At 38.6% G+C, this 24,096-nt stretch overlaps 1 protein-coding gene across 1 annotated transcript in view; it reads left to right on the top strand.

Annotated features, from left to right (window-relative positions):
• Positions 1 to 2,684: 2,684 nt before the first annotated feature.
• Positions 2,685 to 24,096, top strand: part of CCDC69 (coiled-coil domain containing 69) — a 39,959-nt gene continuing 18,547 nt past the window's right edge. Inside the window, exons 1-4 of the mRNA XM_051978738.1 lie at positions 2,685 to 2,886; positions 13,128 to 13,197; positions 20,032 to 20,156; positions 20,628 to 20,715. Of these exons, the coding sequence (XP_051834698.1) occupies positions 2,839 to 2,886; positions 13,128 to 13,197; positions 20,032 to 20,156; positions 20,628 to 20,715 (331 nt within the window). The 5' untranslated portion in view covers positions 2,685 to 2,838. The remainder of the gene's footprint in view (positions 2,887 to 13,127; positions 13,198 to 20,031; positions 20,157 to 20,627; positions 20,716 to 24,096) is intronic.

The following is a 24,096-nucleotide window of genomic DNA, read 5'->3' as shown; positions in this document are numbered from 1 at the left end:
TTCTCCCTCAGTTGATCTCTGATTGTCATAGTAACCAATACATCACAATATTACACAATACATCACAAAGTACTAAATTATATGCCAATTTTTGTGATTCTCTATTTTTATGATTATTATTATCATAACATTTCAATATTTCAACAATTTATGAAACACTATTATAACCCCTCCATGCCATTATGGAAGGGAGAGAGCGGATAAATGGAGAACCAGATATAGTAAGTTCTCACCGACTAATTCAGTATGATTCCAGGTTCTAAAGCTGAATGCCTTAACTCCATAAGATAACTTTTAGCACCTATTTGTGCAAGATCTCAAAGCACTTAACTAGCACATACCACAGGGGAAAAGAAAATCAGGAAGTTGGATCTTGTTTCCCAGGAAGGTTAAAAGCAACTGAATGAAAAATCTTCCTGAGACATGGAGATGCCAAGAATAGACTGCCTCTCTCATTCCACCCACCAATAAATTACCCACTGGCTTACCTACTTTTTTCCACTGAGCTAGTATTGAATACTGTTTTGCACATCCAAATTCTGAGGGGATCCCAGAGACCCAGCTATGACAGATTGTGATGAGATTGAGTGCTTTGAGCCTCTCTTAGCCATGTCCCATGAGTTATGTCGTGTTATTTTATATGTTATGTTATGTTACACAGAGGATAGTTTCACTATTGATGCTGATATTAGTTGAAGGGACATATTGTGCTTTATATTTTAAAGTACTTTCACAAACATCTCATTTGATTCTCACAGTATCTTCCCCATTTTTCAATATTTAAAAGGACTTATGACATCACAAACCTTCCTCTCCCTCTCATTCTGGGGGGATTCTTCTCCGTATCTTTCCAAAAAAACTTCATAGAGTATGTATCCAAAATGTTAGAGGCCCTCCTATGGGTTCTTTTAATATTGGATGGATACCAACACAATACAGGTCACACTTTGTTATCTCTCCTCCTTATTGATTGACCCACCTCCCTTTCCAGATATAGTATTTGTGATGATACCATGTTTCCAAATGCATCTCATGATGGCTAACACTTCAGCCTGCAAATGCTTCCACCTCTTGGGGCACCTGATCTCATAATATTCCATGATTCTCAGTTGTAGAGCATCACTAAAAGAATATTGATGCACAACAAACAAAAGCAAGTTTTTGAGACATCTTATTAGATGAAGCAGTAAGGAGTGAAGTGCCTTGACTCAGAACAGAGTTTGTAAGTGTTAGAATGCCAGATGTATTGTACTGGTTCAAGATGCAGGGCTCTTTCTATTATATTATATATAAATCCCTTGATTGCCAATATTTTTCAATTTTCATATCTTTTGGTTACCCATACTTCCTGGGTGTTGACTAGATGGAATAGTAGATTGGGCCTGAAGTCAGGAAGATTTGAGTTGAAATCCAGTCTCAGATGTTTGACAGCTATAAATTGCTATCTGCCTTAGTTTCCTCAAATGTAAAATGAGGATAATATTAGCAACCTATTTCCCAGTTTTGTTGTGAAGATCAATTTTTATTAATACCTGACACATGGTAGGTACCTGATAAATGCTCATTTCCTTCCTTCCCTTATTCAACATGAAGGGAAATAAATCCTGCTTTTTATCACAATAAGGACTGTGATAAAATGAGTGATTATTATTATTTTTTGTTGAGGCAATTGGGATTAAGTGACTTGCCCAGGGTCACACAGCCAGGAAGTGTTAAGTATTCAGGGCTGGTGCTCTATCCACTACACCAACTAGCTGCCCCCATTAAACAACTTTTTAAAAAAGTATTTGTGTGTAACAATTTTCTTTTTCTTTTCTTTTTAAATAGTATTTATTTTTCCAAATACATGCAAAGATAGTTTTCAATATTCATCTTTGCAAAATCTTGTGTTCCAGATTTTTCTCCTCCTCCTTCCTCTCTTTCCTCCAAGACGAGAGCAATCCAATATAGGTTAAATATGCTCAATTCTTTGAAACATATTCGTCATGCTGTTCAAAAAAACAAATCAGGTCAAAAGGGAAAAACTTAAGTGGGGGGAGGAAGCAACAATAACAACAAAGTGTTTTAATCCACATTCAGTCTTCTTAGTTCTCTCTCTGTTTGCAGATGGCACTTTTCAGCCTAAATCTATTGCAATTGCCTTAAATCACCTAATTGTTGAAAAGAGCCAAGTCCATCACGGTTGATCATCACATAATCTTGTTGTTACTATGTATATTATTCTCTTGATTTTGCTTATTTCATTCAGCATCAGTTCATGCAATTCTTTCCAGATTTTTCTAAAACCAGCCTGTTCATCATTTCTTATAGATGTGTAATAACTTTTTAAAGTATCATAAGGGTGTTCAAATATTTACCAAAACAATCGATTAAATTAGTGAGACTTTTTAGGGATACAAAAACCTCAGGTTTGTAGCTGCCATCCTTTTGCAAACTATAATTGACAAAACCAGTATAGGAGAATGGAAAAAACCTCAACTGGGAACCCAAGCACCTAGGTCTGAAGCTGAAAACTCAGGAATCCCAAAGTCCATGTCTATTCTCCTGGAAGACCTCTTCTTGCTTGGGTCTTAGCTGGGAGTTGTAAGGGAGCCTCGCAGCAATTCTGATCACCTGCCTCAGGCACCAGCCACTCTTCGCTTTTGTGAGGCCCTTCTCTTTGGACATTTACGGCAGTCACTGCCAGTGAGTAAGTTCAAGTCGGCTGCTTTCTGGTTCAGTTTCGGGGTCTTAGAGGCAGCCTCCGGGAGTCCCGCAAGGAGAATCTGATCTTCTCCCCCTCTACCCCTTCAGCCTGGAGTTTGGAGACTTTTCCCGGGAGACCCTCCCAAGAGGAGGATGGGCGGCAGAGGCAGCAAATTAAACTGCTACAAATCCTCCAGCAAGGTAAAGAAAACAGCGCTGAAGTTTGGTCCTCAGAAGTGCTGCCTTTGACTCGGGCTTTGCCAGGAGGGACCGAGAGGTTCTGGTCCATTGGGGTCCCGGGTCGGGTCGGGGAGGCTCTGAGTCTGTTCTGAGCCCCCCAATCCCAGCTGCGCTCCAGCTGGCCCCTGGCCACTAGACACCGGTTTGTGTTGGTGAGATTATCATGGAATCAGCCAGTGGAGGAGGCAGCTCTCTGTGCGTGGGTTTGCCTTGCACCAGCCCTGCCCCGGGACGGAGCTATCCTAGTACAGCTTAGTGTAGCCCAGCCCAGCCCTCCCTAGGAGTTCACTAGCACAGTCCCAGGCAACCGTGGCGGAGTATGTCGGAGGGGTATTAAAATTAGTATTGTACGGGAAGATGGAGCCTTGTAGAAGTGGGGCTGCAGAGGAACGGGGGATCTGGGATGTCCTAGCCAGAACCCCATGAATGAGCTCCCCTCTTTCCTTCCTCTCTCAAGTTTCTAAAATCTGGGACTCACTTGGGATTGATTACTATGAGGGAGCCCTTCTTTTCCCTGGACTTGTTGAGCTCCTGGTCAAGGGTGGGGGTGGGGGAGAGGTACTTGCTACTGGGACTCTCAAGTTACTTTGGTATGGGGCCACCTGCCCCTCTGGAGCTGAAAGTCATAGAATATTAGCACTCAAAGGGCTCTTCTAACATAGACTTTCTGAACTACAAGGGATCTGGAGGTCGTCTTGTCTGACCCCCTCATTTTACAAATGAGGAATGTGAGCGCTAGAAGGAGCCTTAATACAGAGACCATGAAGCTGAATGTTAAAGCTAAAAGGGATCTTACCACGATGTTATTCTCATTTTATAGATACTTGTTAGCCGCCTGACATTAGATAAATCACTCCCCACCTTTGTGCCTTAGTTTCCTCAACTATAAAATAGTGAATCCACCCCAGAATGCGCTGGATAATTCTAACTGCTCCATGTTCCTGTGGCTGGTCAGAAACCCAGCTTTACTGTGTCGTCTTGTATGGCACATCCTGCCTTGCTGGTCCTTGTTTCACACCTGTCAGAAGGCAGGTCCTTTGTTTACAGAAGTGGGATGTTGGGAAAAGAGATGTTTTCTCAGACCAAGCCTCCAAGTGGGATTTGAGGTGGCAGCAGTTTCTCCTTGGTGTTCCCAGAAGAATGGGTCCCCCAAATAGGCCAAAAGGAAGATGGCCATTCTTTCAGTGGATGTTTAATAACTATGTAAGACCTTAATGTAGGATATGTGAAAGATCTGTGATCTTCCTCTTAGGAACTCTATTTCACCAACATTATGATTTAGAATTTAAGTCTGAATTAGCTTCCTGAGGTCCTGAGATTTTAAATGACTCAAAAATAAAAAGTCCAAGGCAGGATCTGAATCCAGATTTTCCTGCCCCTAATGCCAGTTCCACTGCCTTTGTTCCTGGAGAGACGGAAATAAATGAGGCCTTTATCTTCAATGAGCTCATAATCAAGAAGCTATGGGAGAAATAAGACATAGGCAGAAATGTTTTTAAATACAAAGTACAGTGTGATTAGTGCCTAAGAGGAATGCTATGAGATCAGATGAGAGAGACATTACTACTGACTAGGGAAGACTTCCTGGAGTAGGTAACATTTGAAGTAGGGCTTGAGAGTTGTCAGTAAGCAATAATAAGGAGAATGGGACAAGAAAGGCATGGGGATGATGGGGGGGAGGGGAAGCAGTGCCCCATGGGGAGGGGCATCCATTTGAGATATAAGGAGATATTCTAAACAAACTGGATCTAGATTATAGGAGGAAATGGCGGGCCTTGTTCACAATGGATATTTAGTGAATGTTAATTAATATGAAATAGGCTAGAAAGGTATTGTGGAACTAGCTTCCTCAAATTCAAGCTAAGGAATTTCTACTACTTTATCTAGTAAAAATTGGAGAGCCTCTGAAGGTATTTGAGGAGAGAAGTGATGTGTTTTAGTCAGATTAGTCTGCCAGTATTGAGATAGATTGGAAGGAAAAAGACCTAAGGTAAGAAGATCAGTAAGGTGAATTTTCTTGGAATCAGAGGGGACATCTGTGGCCAGAATCCTAAGAACAGAATTCTGCCCTGGCGAGTGGCCAGGCTGATATGAAGAAGGTATGTCTCTCAGACAGGGAACTGACTAGACCCTCTTACTCAAGAAGCTATCTAGGCAGCCTGGGTAATCACTGATTGCAAAGTCTTTTGGCACAGAAACCCTCACTCATCCTGGCTCTAAATGAGTATGCTGGTGTTTCTCCTCTGCCCACACTGTACTGCTAGTGCCCAGCCCCTGCCCTTACATGGCAGGATGGACTGGTTTCTTTTTTGTTGTTTAAAGTTCAGTTCGTCTCCCATCTCACTGATGTCGAGCAAGTTCTTCCTCCAGGTGCCAACCCTTGGCGGATAGCCTGAGGTCCTGAGACAGTTCTTTTGGCATCTGCCCCTACCCCAACAGAGACCAGCTAGTTCCCTGCCCCTGGGCCCTGAGAGGTTCTGTTGTTCCCCCAGAACCCGATCCAGGATTGCTGAGGATGGGATGAGAAGAAATTGGTTAAAATTACGAGAGAAGGATTAAAGGTCTAGAAACTGATAATGAAACCTCATTGAGTTGTAAACAGGAAAGCACATAGAAACATGAGCTGCGGTTATTTTATGATAGGCACAACGGTGAAGAAGACAGCATGGCATAGTGGATAGAGTTGGCCCAAGAGTCAGAAAGATCTGGATTCAAGTCTCACCATATCAGTTACTGGCTTTGTGGCTTTGGTCAAGTTATTTAACCTTTCAGTGGCCCAGGTCTCACTTTAAGACTACATTATAGAGCCAGGTTGTTCCCTAAACCAATGAAATCACAAATTTAGGCAAAATTATTATCAATAACATTTCAAGAGGCCATGATAACAGGAATGTGGGCTCCATACATACATCTTTCAACTCACCATGCTTTAGCAGACACCCCATGAATCTGTGGGGATCAAAATAATTTATCTGATGATAGATTGCTCTCAGCTAGACATTTTTGTACAACCTTCACAACACATACATTGTCCAGTGCATGTAAAAAGACTTTTGAGCTTGGTAATACCTGCCAGACCCTCCTTGTGTTTCAGTGTTAATTAGAGGAGGTTAGTTATGAATATTAGTATTACTCATGCTAATATAAAAGTAAAAAGAAAAAAACCTCTGCATAATATTGGTTGGGATCAAACTCAGATAGAAAGCAAATTCCCTTCAGTTTAGCATATTGACTTAGAAAACCATTAATTAACATTATCTATGGTGTATTATATTTTTGTTTATTTTGTTAAACATTTCTCAGTTATGTTGTAGTCTTGTCCTGGTTGCACTTGGGAGTTTTACAGGGCCTTTGTGGTAGAGCTTGTGAATTTGACACCCCTGGCATGGGAATCATTCTTCTTAGAAATGGGGAGTTGACCTTCACGACATTTTCAGTTCTAACATACCAGAATTCTAAGACTTGATGGTGCTCCAAATCTTTCTTTCTTCTACGCTCTTGAGACCCCAGAATGTCCTGACTAGGAAGAACCCTTTTAGCCTTTGTTTGGAATAAGTAAAAAGCATAATAATAATAATAACAGTGATAATAATTACATTTGTATAATACTTAACATATCTCATTTGGTCCTCATAACAACTCTAAGAATGGGAAAGAACATGCTGGAACCAACTTCTATCGCTTGAGAAGAGCTAACCAAACTGATATTTGATTTATTGTATTATTGATTATCTAGATTAGACTGATATCAAATAGAAACAGGAGCTACTAAACCTTACATAAGAGTCCCTGTAAAATATAGTCACTTAGAAAACCAAATATTAATATTATCTATGTTATGTTGTGTTTTTATTTATTTTGTTAAAGATTTTCCAATAACATTTTAATCTGGTTCCTAACCACACTCGGAAGTATTAGTCATGCAGATTAAATTTTAAAAGTGGGTCATAAATACATATTTTGGGGGGATGAGCCAGTTGTTTAACATTTTTCAACATACTCCAGCCTAGGAATGAGGTGCTATTAAAATCTCTATTTTTACATATGAGTAAACTGAGGCACACAAATTAAGTGATTTACCTAGGATCACACAGTAGCAAATGTCTGAAGCAGAATTTTAACTTCTTCCTCTCTACAAGTTCAACCCTCTAACTACTGTACCACTTAATTTCCCCACTTATTTTTGTCATCATCTCCCCTGAGGGCTGAGACTAGACAAGCAAGATTGAAGGTTGAAGATAGCTGGCCTGCCATTGACACATAATGTCTATCTCTGGCAGAAGGCTGGAGTTCTCCAGTCTTTACCCCATTACATTGAGACAGTCAGGACCTACCAGTTGGTTTTCCACATCAGCACATGCTGACTAAGAGATCTGACTAAGCTATTACACACTTAGAAAAGATTGATCACTCACTCTATAGGCCAATTCTTCTGTTGTTAATAAACTTGCTTGTAGAAAAGCAATCATTGATAAAATATTGATAAGAGAAATCATGGAATTTTTGAATACCAGAGAGAGAAGATAATCAGAGGGTCTGGTTATCCAGGCTAGCACCTTTGCCCAGTGCAGGAATCCTTTCTAGAGATAAATAGCGTGATATAGTGGCAATTGTCCAGACCATGTGTCAGTTTTATAATTCATTGAATATGTGACCTTTGGCAAAGTACTTTCCTTTTCTGGATCTGTTATTCTACCAAATAAGACATTTGAACTAGATGGTGCCTTTTTTTTTTTCCAGGTCTAAATCCAATGAAAGTGAAGAATTTAGGATTTCAAAGCTTAGTGGTTATCTGACGCAACCCATTCCAGAAATGGGGAAGGGATTTGTTCAAAATCACAGAACTAATATGTAGCAGGACTTGGATTTTAACTTGGGCTTATATTTGGGTTCTCTGACTCCAAATCCAGGGCTGCTTCTAATATCTGTTGTTCATTGTTTCCATCATGTCCTACTTTTCATGACCCTATTTTGGGTTTTCTTGGCAAAGATCTAAGGTTTGCTTTTTCCTTCATTTTACAGATGAGGAAACTGAGGCAAATAAGGTTTGAGTGGTTTGTCCAGCTAATATGTTTGAGGCTGAATTTGAACCCCGATCTTCCTGACTCTGAGTCTCACATTCTACCTATTGTGTGCTACCTAACTGAACTTACAAATGCCTAAAAGTAGAATAACTGAATTTCTGTGATTTTTGGACTTACTTTTGAGTCACTATCATTCGTTATTAAGCCTATACAATCATTTCTGAGACATTTACAGCTTTCAATGAATCCCCAAGATGGGAAGTTGTTGATGGAAAGATACCTTTTTCCAGACATCTTGGACTACCTCTAGGAGCCCCAATCAGAGAGCAAGTAGTAACAAAAAGACCACAGGTCTGTTGGATAGCTTTCACTTAAAGTGATCCATTATTTAGGCACCCCTACACTATTTAGGCATCTCTATAGAAGGAGTTCTGCCTCAACAAGGGTGTTTCTAAGTAGTTTTGTGCTAAAGGAAAAGGAAGTTTTGTGGGGAGTTCAGAATGTAAAGTAGTCATCCTCCTCCCTATCCCAAAGCATACTCCTGCCGGTTTATCTATCTTCCATTAGCAATGATGAAATTCTTAGATCTTTGAATCAGAGGAGTCCAACTATGCATTTTACAAATTGGGAAACAGAGATCTCTTTAGTGTCTGGCAACAATGATTTTCTTTCCCTCTGAACTTCTCTAATCTGGTTGTATACACAATAATCTCTCAGCAGCTTTGGGTTTCCGTCCTGCCCCTCCCCCTTCTTCCCCAAGAGGCCCTCTGGGCCTCCGGCCTCTGCCTCCTTCCTGCCCCTCCCCAACTCTGTGAACCTATTTATGTGGTAGATTTCAGATTCTACACCTCACTTTTTTCAAAAACCTGTCTCTAGAGGACCTAGACACTACAAAGGAAGATGTTCCTTAGGGCAGAATCTATCTAGAATTAGGGATACATACTGGTCCTCTGGACACCTTCCTCTTGGATACCTTCCCAGTCTAGCAGAGTGCGAGGAATCTCAATTTATAGTGAGATTAATATATCCCTTTTTTTTTTTTTTTTTTACCCCAGTTCAATTTCAGATACAATAGGAGATCCAAGCTTTTCCAAGTGTGAATTGTCAAAATTCAAAGGGATCTCAAGGAGATACCATGGTCATGGATTTAGAGCCCATAAGTCTCAGAGATAGAAACTGAAGCTAGCTCTTCCTGACTTCAAATAGGAGTCTTTCTCCAGTACACATTGTTCAGGATGTACCTGAGCAGGGAGAGCTCATTCTCTGTCATCCTTGACAATTGCTCGCCCAGCTTCTGCTTGAAGTCCTCCAGTGATGGGAAAATTAATCAGTTTTGATATGATCTATTTCTATTTTGAGACAACTCTTAAGTGTTTAGATCTCCTTTCTATTGAGCCTTATATTGCCTCAGATCAATGACTCCATCAATATCTTCTTTGGATTCCTTGAAGCTCTTAAAAAGGAAGAGGTATAGGGTGAGCTCCTTTTGAAGCCTTGTACTTCCTTAACACAGGATCACCCAGTGACTAACTAATGATTTCATCAGAACATTTTCCTAGTATTGGAATAGGGAAACTCCTTTAAGTGAACTGCTTTCCATGAGAAGCCTGGGGTCTTCCAATGCTTAATTGTCTTGCCTGAAGGCAGTACCTACAGAATCTCCAGATAGGTTATGGCTTACATGAACTGTGAATCACCAGTTACATACTGGGCCTTTTGTTTTACAAGAGCCCATTATTGCTGGACAGCTAGGATAAAGATACTTAAATCAACTTTTGTTAGATCTCTGATCTCATTGATATGAAAACTCACCAGTGAGACAAATTGCTTCCCATTCATAACTTCATACATAAATGCCTATGAAACTTGTCTTTCTTCCCCTAAATACTAAGAAGCACTTATTATATTATACACAACTGGCAGGAGAGTTTCCTCCAGGTCTTTTGGCATTATGTGGCTACAAATGCATTTTCAGGGCTCTCTGTAATCCCTTACAATCATTATGGGATTAGCTCACCTCCTTTTTTGCATATACTTTTCTCTGATAATCTCTTTTTTTTTATTGCTCATGAATGTGTTGAGGTTAAGAAGGGGACTCCAAAAGTTTGGAGTCCTGAGGTGTCTCAAAAGAATTTGCAGGCTTAAACGCATTTCCTAGTCAAGGGGCAAAGTTTATTGTAATTGTAACAACATTACAAGCAGAGTAAATTCCAAAAGAAATTAGCAAAGTCCTTAGAGAAGAGACCCCTTTATTCTGCTTTCTATCATTGACATGCTAATTCTATGGCCCAGAGGAGTAGTTTCTGGAACTTGGTTATTACTGACAACAGATTATCTATCTGACAATCAGCAATGAACTGAGGAATAACTCAAGAATTTAGTGACCATTGACAAGATTATCAACCAACAATGAATTAAGGAGTGATCTATTCAGAATCAGACAGATTGGGCATGGGAGTTTCCTGAGGCAGACTCCAAAACCAGAAGATTTAGGATTTACTGACTTATTGTTAGAACAGAAGCCCTCCTAAAATCAGGAGACCACAAAATCATCGTTATATTACATTAAATACAATTAATTGTTCATAATATGCTTCACTCTTTGTCCACCTACCTTTTGTCTCTCCATTGTCTTTTATATAACTCACAGTTTTGCATCCATTGAAAGATTTTTGGAATTGCTACCCAGTAGCATTGCTGGAAGAGTATTAAAAAGAGATAAACTTTAATTTCAAAAAACTACATGAGGTCATTGAAAACAATACATCATTTCCCAAATGCACCTCGGTCCTTTCTTCTCTTCATTATTAATTTTGAGTTTAGTTCATTGACCTTTTATAATGTCTGGCTAAGATAGGTATCCTGATGGGGTCAATTCTGTGGGCCAATCATGTAATCCATGTCAGACCATAAACATCTTCATCCACTTGGCTTTTTTTCCTTTGTAAATAGTTAGACCAAATTCTTTTGGACAACTGGAAACATCAGTTAGGAATATTTGCAGTGTTCTGTGTCTTGATGTAATTCAGGACATCAGCTGCAAAGGTCAGCATCTGGAGGACCTTACTGGTCTATATGAAATCCCACTTTCACTCAGATTTCATGTGGAACTTCTGCCATGTAGAACTTCTGCCAGAACTGTGGTACACACTATTTGGGAAGCATATTTCCCTTTTTATACCAAAGGATAATCAGATAAAGCTATCTCTGATATTCCTTTTTCTTTTTTTTTTCTCCCTATTTCTTATGTTAAGGAATCTTAGATATTCTGAACATATGCATGGAAAATACATGAAGCAACAACAATAATACTCAGCATTTGTGTAACATTTAAGGATTTAATAAGTACTTTACATTATTCCATTTGTTCTTTATTACTACTCTGAAGTTAATAGAGCAAGTATTTTTGTTTGTTTTATAGATGAGTAGGCTGAGGTTGGTGGGGTAGTTAACTGACTTATTTAAAGTCAAATAACTAGTGACAGGTAAATCTAGAACTCTCTGACTTGAATTTCAGTGCTCTTTTCACAGTATATTGAAATACTACAAGACAGAATAGAACAAAAGCCTCAATTAAGCACTTTAGAAGAATAGAAAAGGAAAATATTACTGCTGGCCAGGGAAGACTTTCTGAGAGAAGCAGATCTGGAGACAGATATTGAATGATGGGTAGACTTTGGATTGTTCAGGGAAGATGAGACTCTAGAAGATGATAGCAGTATGAACACTGAAAGCAATAAGCATGGCAAGTGTGCGGAAGGAACAATACCAAAAAAATCCAAAATAACAACAACAACAACAACAACAAAAAACAACATAAAAATAAAATTAATCTTGCTTTTCTGTCTCTTTTTTGCTCCCTGCTTCAATAGGGTGTCCTTCTCTCCTCCCTTTCCTCTTCCCCTAGCCTTAGTCACAGAGGAGGTATCAAAATCAGATAGGAGTTAAAGGTATTGAAGCTGAATGTCTCTTTGTAGTACCCCAGACCCTATAAGGACTTAAATCTGAAGAGTATTTTTAAGTGAAGGAGAGAAAAGTAGCACTTACTGTTTGCCAGGAGATAATATGTATGTGCATGTGTATATATATATATATTTGTAATTATTACCTCATTTAGTCTACACCACAACCTTGTGAGGCACGTGTTGTTTTATTCCTATTTTATAGTTGAGGAACTGAAGCAAATAATATTAAGTGACTTACCTAGGATCACACAGCTTCTGTCTCAGAGGCCAGATTTGAACTCACCTCTTCCTGATTCCTGGCCCAGTGCTTTATCCATTTTGGCATCTGGCTGTTCCAAATGAACTTAAGGGGGAAAGAGAGAGAGTTCAGATATTCAAAGAGAGTATCTCCTACCTCTCCTACTATGGAAAAGGATTTGGAAGAGGATTTAGAAAAGTCATAGAAAATGAGATGGTATGAATGGATTGCATTCTATATACCACTGGGTGGTATAGTGTGGGGTATAACCCCTGGACTAGCCCTTGAAGGCAAATGCCCCTGAAAGTTTAGGCCAGATTAGGGAGTAGGGTAGATTGAAAGGCCTAACAATGGAAAGATTTACATGAACTGATGCTAAGTGAAGTGAGCAGAACCAAGATTCTATTGTACTCAGTAACAACAAAATTATGTGAAGATCAATTCTGATGGAGGGGGCTGTTTTCAACAATGAGGTGATTCAGGCCAGTTCCGATAGACTTGTGATGGAGAGAGCCATATGCATCCAGAGAGAATTATGGGGACTGAATGTTGATGATAACATAGTATTTTCACCTTTTTTGTTGTTTGTTTTTTGCTTTCTCATTTTTTTCCCCTTTTTGATCCGATTTTTCTTGTGCAGCATGATAGATGTGGAAATGTGTATGGTGAAATGAAGATGGGGGTGTAGGAGACAGACAGCAGTCTAAGGGAAAGGCCAATTAGCTGAGCACTAACTGACCAGGATTATGCAATGAAACATCCCTGAGGGATTTAATCACTGTTAGACAGCAGTGATTCTGGAAAAAGTCAAATAAGAGTTCACTAATTCTCCCCATTTTAAAGTTTTTTTGGGCCTGCCTTCCCTGCCCTCTGGCAGGACTTAGGTTCTGGTCTTTCACCCTCATCAGTTACATCATTTGTGTTTATTGCCACTTGGTCCTAATATTTGTTTTTGTTTTTTTTTTTTTTTTCCAGAGGCACCGAGGGGCAGGAAAGCTACCAAGGCCTGAACCTATAGAACTGGGTCCCCTGCAAGAAGACAAAGGTGAGAAGTTCTTTTAATGTCCTCCACATTTCTACAACTGGAACAGCTCAATCCCTTTGAGTTATAACTGGTCCATTTTGTCTGTACCTTGTCATTGACATCTGCTTCTTTGCTTGCTGGGCCCCTGGTTAAAATGCTGGCTGAGGGTGTTCCAGTCAGGACCATGTTTCTAGAATTGGATTTCAGGTGAATGACTCTTTCATCAGTATGGAATTGACTCTGACTGGGGTCACAGAACCAAAGAATCCTGGAGTTGGAAAGAACCTTAAATCTATACCTGAACAATAGCCCCCCTCCATAATATTCATAACTATACCAACATAGTATCATCCAGCCTGTGCCCAAAGACCTCAAGTGAAGGAAAACCTGCTTCCATTTGAGCAACACACTCCACTGTAAGGTAATTATAATTCTTAGGAAGCTTTCCCTCTCAGCAAGATTAAATTTGCCTCTTTGCCACTTCCTTCCCTTATTTTTCTCTTTTTCTTTCCTTCTCTACTCTTTCCTTAATTCTACTCATTGAGATCAAGCACAAACCAAATGCTTCTTCCATATATAGCCTGTGAAATATCAAACTAACTAAATATCTATCGGTCTTTTAACCAGTCCTTATTTTAGCATGATCTCAAGCATTTTGAACATCCTTGTTGCCTTTCTCTGGACAACTTTTTCCTCCCTCTTCCCCCCCCCCTTTTTTTTCATTTAGCAAATATTTATTTTCTCTCCCTCCCACATCACCAATTAGAAAACAAAACAAAACAGAACAAAACGCTTGTAATTAAGTTCACACAGCCAAAGCAAACAAATTCCTGCATTTTCTGTGTCCACAAATGTGTGTTTCATTCTGAATGTTGCACCTGAAACTTCTTTGACAGAAGGTGTCCCAGAAGGTGGGAAGCATGCTTCAGCATTAGTTTTTGGAATCTTGGTTAGTTATTGCCTTGCTTGATGTTCTGAAATCTTCCAAAGTTGTTTGACTTTATTTAGAGGGTAATTGTTATTTTACAAATTTTTCTCTGGGTCTTGTTCACTTTATTCTGTATCAGTTCATATACATCACCCCAGATTTCTCTGAAACTATCCTTTTAAAGATAGCTTTTTATTCAAAATATATGCAAAGATAGTTTTCAGCATTCACCCTTGCAAAACTTGTGTTCTAAATTTTTCTCCCTCTCTTCCCTTGCCCTCCCATAGAGAGCAAGTAATCCATTATATGTTAAACATGTACAATTCTTTTGTACATATTTCCATATTTATCATGCTGCACAAGAAAAATCAGATCAAAAGAGAGGGAAAAATGGGAACAAAAACAAAAAGCGATCAAACAACAACAAAAAAATGAAAATACTATGTTGTGATCCACATTCAGTCCCCATAGTCCTCTCTCTGGGTGCAGATAGCTCTCTCCATCACAAGGCTATTGGAATTGACCTGAATTGCCTCATTGTTGAAAAGAGCCAAGTTCATCAGAGTTGATCATCACATGTTTTTGTTGCTGTGTACAATCTTCTCTTGGTTCTACTCATTTCACTCAGCATCAGTTCATGTAAATCTCTCCAGATCTTTCTGAAATCACCCTGCTGCTCATTTCTTATAGAACAATAATGTTCTATCACATTCATATACCATAATTTATTCAGCAATTCTCCAAATGATTCACTTAATTTCTAGTTTCTTGCTACTCTAAAAAGGGCTGTCACAAACATTTTTGCACATGTGGGTGCTTTTTCCTTTTTTATAATCTCTTTGGGATACAGGCCCAGTGTAGACACAGCTAGATCAAAGGGTATTCTCAGTTTGGTAGCCCTTTGGGCATAGTTCCAAATTGCTCTTCTTATGGTTGGATCAGTTCACAACTCTGCCAACAAGGTATTAGTGCCCCAGTTTTTCCTCATTCCCTCCAACATTTATCATTATCTTTTTCTATCATCTTAGCCAATCTGAGAAGGGTGTGGTGATAAACCAGAGTTGTCTTAATTTGCCTTTCTCTGTTCAATAGTGATTTAGAACTTTTTTTTTTCCATATGACTAGAAATGGTTTTAATTTCTTCATCTGAAAATTGTCTGTTCATATACTTTGACCATTTATCAGTTGGAGAATAGCTTTAATTCTTATAAATTTGAGTCAATTATATATTGTAGAAATGAGGCTTTTATCAGAATGCTTGGATGTAAATATTTTTTCACAATTTTTTGCTTCCCTTCTAATCTTCTTTGCATTTATTTTGTTTGTGTAAAACCCTTTTAATTTAATATAATCAAAATTATCCATTTTTGCATTTTGTAACGGACTCTGGTTCTTCTTTGGCCATAAATTCCTTCCTTCTTCACAGATTTGAGGGGTAGACTCTATTATCTTCATGTACCAAAATTTGTTCAATTATTCCCCAATTGATGAGTGCCTCTTTAGTTTCTAGTTCTTTGCCACAATGAAAAGAAGTTCTAGAAATATTTTTTGTGCTTACATCTCTGGACACTTTCTAGCTTCTCAGTGTTCCTCCTAAAATGTGTTGTTGAGTATGCTAAACTAATTGTAGTCTTGGGCAAATCCCTTCTCCCATACATTCCCCAATTTCTTTATAAAATGAGAGTGTTGAACGAAGTCGTCTCTAAATTACATTCTAATTCCCTTTCAGCTATCCTATTTATTTTATTATGAATCTCAAAGTTGACCCACTGGTTGAAAGCTAGACTATAGCAGTGTATGGGCCTTCTCAAGGTAGGGGAAGAAAAGTCCCTGGCTCTTACCTTCAATGTTCAGTTTACATGGGAAAAATTAAGTTCTCCCCCAGCAGCCCACAGAGCAAATTCCCTTCCCTCCAGGCCACTGAGCCCAGAGGGAAGTTCTTCCCCACCCTATCCCAGACCCTTGAAGTGCTAATAAGTCAGGTTTACCCCATTCCTAGGTCCTCCTCTGCATAAACTTTTCATAAGGGACAGCTGCAGCATTTCAAGAAGTAAAGGCATAGACTTTAGCCTTATAGAGGTCACATGAGAGAGGCAAAAGGCTCTATAAAGAGAAATCACTGTTCTTTGAGTAAGCAAAGCCATGACTGCCCTTTTTGGAAAACACGATTTATAGGGTGTGATTTGGGAGTGGGTGAAGTCTTTCCTTTGGAAGGCTTAATCCAGTGGGCAAAATCTCTGTGCTGAAGCTCTTCTCTGCGAGGACCTTCTACTAAGCCTTTATCGGTCACTAATACTTCAGTGAAAAGGAATTCTGCTGGTGTTTTGCCCAGGGTTTGTTAGGCAGAAATAAACCCAGAGGGTGAAGACCTCTGGACAAAGCAAGCAAGCCATGTGGGAATATTGAAATGTTTTCACCAGCACAGATTAATATTAATTTTATTTTTAATTTAATTTATATCATATATAATACATATATGTAAATAATTAATTTAATATTAACATTATTAATAGTGTTTTTAGGTTTACAAAATGCTTTACATACATTATATCACTTGATCTTCCTAGGTTGTTGTTTGAGGAAAGGAGAGGAGAAGAGCTGCATTGCCCAACAGGAACTAGCCAGTTGGGTGCCCAGAGGAGCAGCTCATATACTCACAGGTTGTTGTTTATCCTTTGTTCTCAAAGAGGACCATGACATTAGGAAGGTGATGCCGTGACATGGAAGTTAATTGGATTGAGGTGAGGGAGGGCTGTGCAAAGTCACCAGCTTCACCTTCTCTGAGCCATCTGGATCCAGTGGCAAAATATAGATTGAAATGACTGGAGATGGCCCCCAATCCTCACATCAAAACTGTATAGTCCAGTTCAATCTAATCTATTTAAAGTCTTTTCTGACCTCCAGGCTTATATCACAATTATCTTAACCTGGAGGTCCTGTAAGCCTCTCAAACTCGGTATGACCAAAGCAGAACACTTTTCCTTCAAATCCTCCCTTCTTTCAGATGTCCCTGTTTTTGTTGAAGGCTCCACCATTCTTCCAACCAACCAGGCTCGAAACCTCTATGTTATTCTCAGCTCTTCTCTCATCCTCATTACATATCAGTCTGTTTTCCAAGTCCTATCATTTCTACCTTGGCAATATTTCTTTCATCTTTCTTTCTACTTAAAAAGCTACCACCACAGTGCAGACTTTTGCATTTTACACTTAGATTATTACAATAGCCTCCCTGGTCTCCCTGCCTCACATCTATCTCCATTACAATTCATCAGCTGCCAAAGTGATTTTCCTGAAACACAAAGGGCCAGTTGCCAGCCATCCTGACTTCCAAATGACTCTGTAGGGGAGACTGAAGACTTCGCACTGCCCTGCCTCACTTAAACCTAATTCATTTGCAAGTAAAGACATCATCCTCCTGATGTTTTTGGTTCTCTTTGACAACAAACAGCAACAACCACAACTACAATAAAGCACCGATCTGACCATGTCTTATTCTCAAACACATATCCCCAACTGAAGAAATTCCAATGGTTCCTTGTTACCTCTGAAATGGAACATAAAATCCTCTCTTTGATATTTAAAGCACTTCCAATCTTTTTAGTCTTCTTTCAGTTTCCTCTTTTCCATGTGTTCTCCAAGCCAGCAATAAATGCCTTCTGCTGGTCTTTGCACAGGATACTTCCCTTCTTAGCCCGGTACCTTTTCACTTGCTTGTTCCTTAAGCTCTCCCTCTTGACCACTACCTGTGGACTTCTTTCAAAGCTCATCTCAAATAATTCCTCTGCAGGAGGCTTTTCCCAGTTTGCCTCACCTCTACCCTCACTATCAGAGGGTAACTATTGAGTTAATTATATATTTTAGAAATGAGGCTTTTATCAGAATGCTTGGATGTAAATATTTTTTCGCAATTTTTTGCTTCCCTTCTAATCTTCTTTGCATTTATTTTGTTTGTGTAAAACCCTTTTAATTTAATATAATCAAAATTATCCATTTTTGCATTTTGTAACGGACTCTGGTTCTTCTTTGGCCATAAATTCCTTCCTTCTTCACAGATTTGAGAGATAGACTCTATTATCTTCATGTACCAAAATTTGTTCAATTATTCCCCAATTGATGAGTGCCTCCTTAGTTTCTAGTTCTTTGCCACAATGAAAAGAAGTTCTATAAATATTTTTTGTGCTTCCTTCTGAGATTTCTTTTTACCTGCACTTAAAAGGACAGTTGTTTGCATGTGGTCTCCCTCATTAGAATATGACTTTCTTGAGGACAAAGAACAACTTTTTTTTTTGTATTTCTTTAGTTTCCCAGAGTTTAGCACAGTATCTGCTTAGCATAAAGCTATTGCTTAATAAATGTTTTTTGAGTAACAATCTTATGATACTACAGATATTATCCTTATGTTACAGATGAAAAAAATGAGGCTCAAAGAATGGAAGTGACTTACTGTTGTTCTCTTCTCCCTAACTATCTCTATTCCTTTTTAGTAAATATAGTAAATAAGTTTGTTAAGTAGCCAATAAAAAAATAAGATTACAAAGTGTAACCTGGAAATTGCATATAAACCATTCCAACTATTAAAGAAGAATAATTCACAAAGTGTATCATATATTAACCAAAATTTGTGTTCTGATAATGTGTTGAACCAGGAGAACCCATTTAATTATACTTGTCAAAGTTTCTTGTCCATAAATTTGAGAAAAAAAATCCAGACCTCCATAGCTCCAGACTATCAGAACATCAAAAAATGCTGACAATTTTGAAATGATGTGGACATGTTAACCTTTAAAGTTTTACCAATAACTTTAGATAATTTGGATATCTTAATGAACCAATCCCAAGATGGCATAGATAGGAGTCAGTTTGTTTCCCTAAAAAAATGAGACTTCAAATTCCTGCTCCCAACCCCATCCCAGCAGTTTTCCTTCTCCTTTCAGTCCATGCTCACTAGTACTTCTGGTCCCCAAATTCATGACTTCCTGAGTGATCATATTCTCTACCTCTTTCCCCTTCCCTTCTGTCTTTTCACATTACTTCCCTTCACTATCCCATTTCCCTGTCCCGTGCCTTTGTACCACTTTTCCCTCTTGTCTCCATCTTATTAAAGTGTTATAACTACTATGTTTCTTACTGCCAATCATAGACTTTCTTAGTAAGTACCAAAAAATAGGTGTACTTACTCCCCTTTCATAATTTCATAAGTTAATTTTCAATTCATGCCCACAGTTAAGGGGATATCAAAAGAGATGTGATTCAGAGTCAGGTGTTTCTTAACTCTCATCCAGTATTCTTTCCACTGTATTATGCTGCCCTTTTCTGGACTGCATTTTCTTTCTTCATAAAAATTAATGTTTGGAGGGGCAGGGTGACATAATGAATAGGGCTCTGAACTTGAAGACTAGAAGACCTCCATTCACATTCTGTTTCTGGAACATTCTGATTGTGTGATCCTGGGCAAGGCATTGAACTTGTCAATGTCCCAGGCAACTTTCCAAAATATGTTTTTAAAAATTTTTTTCAATTAATATTCATTTATTTTTTTCCCTCCCTCCCTCTCTTCTGTTTAAACAAAACAAAATAAAACCCTTGTAGTAAATATGTATTTGTAAAATTGTCAAAGAAGGTGGCAGGCTGTATTGATAGAGGATGGTCCCCTTATTAAGAGTTCTCTGGATTAATGAAATACGTCTGGCAAAAGTTAATCAGTAGTAAATGAATGTTGAAAACTATCTTTACATGTATTTGGAAAAATAAAATACTATTGGAAAAAAAATTAGTCAGGCTTTGATGTTCCTTAATTATATTTGGGCCAGCATCCTCCAGTTAACTCTGCTGTCCTCCTACTCATGAAGATAGGGACTCTGCCAGCCATTTTCTCTGATTAGGTCTTGCTCCCCAACTACCCCAATGGATCTGGTTTTCCCTTATAGACGCAAGTACCCATCTCTTCCATGATGAGCAGCAGCAACTGGACATCGTCCATGTTCTCCAGAAGGATCAAGATGAGTCAGAGAAGCTGGGGACGGAGTGTAAGACCAGAGAAGTGGAAATCCAGGTGGGTTCCCTGACCCAGTTTCCAACAGTTTTCTTGGGCTATAACCTACCATTCTGTCTAGGAGAAATTATTTGGAGAAATGTGGGAGGGAAATAACTAAGGAACAATCATTCCATAATGAAAAGACTAATGTCAGTAGGCTTGGAGTTTCTTTTCCTTGATGTTTTTAAACCTCTGATTCCTAAGGGCAAAAAATAAATGTTCTATATAGTTCACTTTCTGAATCACCACTAACTTCACATTCAGGAGACCTGCTTTCCCATATTTGCTCCTAATTCTCTGTGTGACTTTGGGTAAAGACATTTCACTGCTCTGGGATTTGGTTTCTTCTTAGTAAAATAAATGAGTCAGATTACATGATCCTTAATATCCTTGCCAGTCCTGGTGTCTATGAAACGTGCTCTTGGAATTATAATGGTAGGGAACTAATTGATTCCATATTACTCTTCCCTGCATCTACCTTTTTTCCAGGTGGTGATTGAACAGGAATTAGAGCTTCATGAAAAACCTGCTGAACAGCAACAAGTGTTGCAAAGGGAACATGAAGAGAGCTTGCAAGGTAAGGGCAGGGGCAGCCCCTCTAAAACTCCAGACTCTGAAAGAGGAGAGCCCTCTCTTCTTAGGGGAGTAACAGGCCTAGCCCACATGGGACATGGGATGCTTTTCCAACAGGAGATCATGTTCTTGCTACACCTTCATGTGTATTTCCACAAAGATCCACTGACTAGTGTTAGAGCCCGAAGGGAGACTTTCCAACCACTCTCTAAATTTAGGTTTGTGAATTGAGTTAAGAGCTCTGGACCAAGTCGGAAGAATTGGGTTCTAGTCCTGATCTTCTACTTAGTTTGCTTTGCTAAACTAGGCAATTTATTACCCTATCCGGACCTCTCTATTAAAGAAGCATGTATCCCTATACCTCATAGGAATATTATGAGAAAGAAGTTTTGTTATGAGAGGATTTATTAATCGAGGTAATAAAAACCTAACATTTATATATTGCTTACCATGTGCCAAGCAATTTACTCTTATTATCTCATTTGATCCTCACAACAACCCTGAGAGGGAAGTATCATTATCCACATTTTATAGATGAGAAAACTGAGACAAACTGAGGTTATATGATTTGCCCAAAGTTACACGACTAGTACATGTCTGAGGCTGGATTTGAACTCATGTCTTCCTGACTTCAGGCCTAGTACTCTATCCATTGCCCCTCTAGCTTCTCCTCTCATGGACTAACAATAATTACCAAAAGCTTGAAGTTGTATCTCAGTGGCAACTAGTCTGTAGTCCTGAATCAGCCAGTGCAAAGGGAAAATTTTTCGGAATTAGAGTTTCTGGTATTATACTAAAATGGCAATGAATAGCCAATTAAAGCCTTACTAACCCTCTTGGCTTTGGTGATTATTTCAGTGACCTTTGGATACTGACACTTTTAAAGATGAAAATATTCTTACATAGAATTCTGATTCTATTTTGTTTGTTTATCTGGTCTCTTTTTTCATGTGTACATGCACATGCATGCGTGTATTTCTTATTCTTACAGAATCTTAATTTCTCCCATATTCCCAGAAGAACAGAATTCCCTTGCTAGATTTGTCACTTTGTCTTCGTGTCTAAATATGGTCCTGAGAAAATCTGCATGTGGCTCCTGACCTGGTCTCCTCAGCTCAGCACTGAATTGGCCAAAGCAGTGACTGGGGAAGAGAAAGAGACAGAGGTTTTGTGACTCATAGAACCCTTTATTGGTTGAGGAAAAGCCTCACTCTTAGACTCAAAGAGCTTGTTGACTGAGAATGGGAGGAAGTATTTCTGGGACTACTACTATGGGGTGAGGTTAGGGATAAACTCAAAATTTGGCTTCTGGAACCCTTCCCAAGAGGTAGGAATGTCCTGACATACCTGGGGAGACGTGGTCCATCTTGCTTGAAAGCAGGTAATAGGAAGTGCCCCACCAAGGTGCCTCAAGTTGGGGAGCCACACCTTAGGATGCCTTCCCTTCCCTCATTTCTGGAATGTACCCCTGTGCTTCCTCTTACCGAGAGGCATAGAATCATAGAATGGCAGTAAAATGAAGGGAAGTTAGGATTTAGAATATTAGGGACCTTACAGATCAACTAAACTAACTCCCTTTAAATTCATCTAAGAAGAATTTAAGGTCCATACAGTTGACTATCTTCCCACAATTAAAGGCAGAGCAGGAATCTCAACTTTTTTTTTTTTTTTTTTTTTTTTTTTTTTTGCTTGCAAGATAATTGAGGTGAGGTAAAGTGACTTTCCTGGAGTCACACAGCTAGTAAATGTGAAGTGTCTGAAGCTGGATTTGAACTCAGGTTCCTCCTGACTCCAGAGTGAGCGTTCTATCCACTGTGCTATACGTCCCATACTCTTTCCAAGAGAAGCAACATGGTACAGTGGAAAGAACAATGAACATAGAAAAATATGTTTTTTTTGGTATATGTAGGTCCTTTTCCTTTTGTTATGATCTCTTTGGGATATAGACCTATTTGGGTTCGAATCTTATCTCTGAGATCTATCTGTGAATTAACTTCGAATGACTTCGAAAAGTCATTTAACCCTATTTAGCCTTATTTTCGTCACCTGTATAATAAGGGAATTCAAATATATATGGCTTCCGAAATCCATTCTGGCCCTGGTTCCATTCCCGTATGAGAATATGGAAGAAATTCTAGCTAGAATGGCTAGAATAGCTAGATGGCACAGTGGATAGAGGGCTGGTTCTGGAATTAGGAGGTTCAAATCCATCTCAGACACTTCACACTTACTAGCTGTGTGACCCTGAGCAAGTCACTTAATCCCAATGGCTTAGTCAAACAAAAAAACAAATTGTCCTGTCAAATTGTTAAAGAATATCTATTAAAAACATATTCTGAAAGTTGTTTTTTAAATCCAGACTTTTCCTAAATTCAGATGTCACTTTGTTAATGCACTTCTTTAATTGAAGAAACAAGAGAAAAACATCTTCAAAAAAGACCCCAAATCCAGAATTCTATCTTTTAATGCCAAAGGAAACCAATCCAGGAAGCTCAGGCTATATGTCTTACCAGTGATTCTCAAACTTTTGTTTTCAGTATCTTTATCCTATTAAAAATTATTGAGGATCTCCAAAGAGTTTTTGTTTATCTGAATTATATTTATAGACATTTACCATATTGGAAATTAAAACTGTTTTTGAATTTGTAGACCCTCTAAAAGGGTTTCAGAGATCCCCAGGATTCTCTGGACCGTACTCTGAGAACCATACTTTAAGAACCTTGTGGGAACTAGCCATTGCTTCATACTACCCTGCAGCTCCTATTCTTCTAGGAGACTGACCTGTGATTGAGTCAGAAGCAGCTGAATGATGCTAGGCCAGAAGTCACCTTATCTGGACCTCTCTATAAAGCATGTATCCCTATACCTATAGGAATATTATGAAAAAGAAGTTTTGTTCTGAGAGGATTTGTTAATTGAGGTAATAAAAACCTAACATTTATATATTGCTTACCGCGTGCCAATTAATTTGCTATTATTATCTCATTTGATCCTCACAACAACCCTGAAAGGTAAGTATCATTATTATCTCTGGATTATTGAGAGTTTGTTATCTCAAAATTGTTTTTGTTTTTTTAGTTTTCTGTTTTCTTTCTAATCTTGGTTGTACTGGTTTTGTTTGTGTAAAACTTTTTTTTAAATTTAATGTAATCCAGATATTATCTGGATCAGGATTTAAATAAAAAAAGTCATTTGGTAGTTTATATGATCCTGACAAATCACTTAACCTCTGGGTTCATCAACTTCCTCATCTGTAAAATGAGGATAATAATAATACCTACTTTCCAGAGTTGTTGTAAGGATCAAATGAGATAATAGTTGTAAAATTCTTTGTAAACCTTAAAATTCTATTTAAATGCTATTATTTATTACCAGTACTGCAGCT

This window comes from Antechinus flavipes, chromosome 2 (genome assembly GCF_016432865.1).
Source record: "Antechinus flavipes isolate AdamAnt ecotype Samford, QLD, Australia chromosome 2, AdamAnt_v2, whole genome shotgun sequence".
In the NCBI taxonomy this organism is placed as follows: Eukaryota; Metazoa; Chordata; class Mammalia; order Dasyuromorphia; family Dasyuridae; genus Antechinus; species Antechinus flavipes.
Note: the sequence above shows the minus strand (reverse complement) of the source record. Positions and strands in the feature narration are given on the sequence as shown.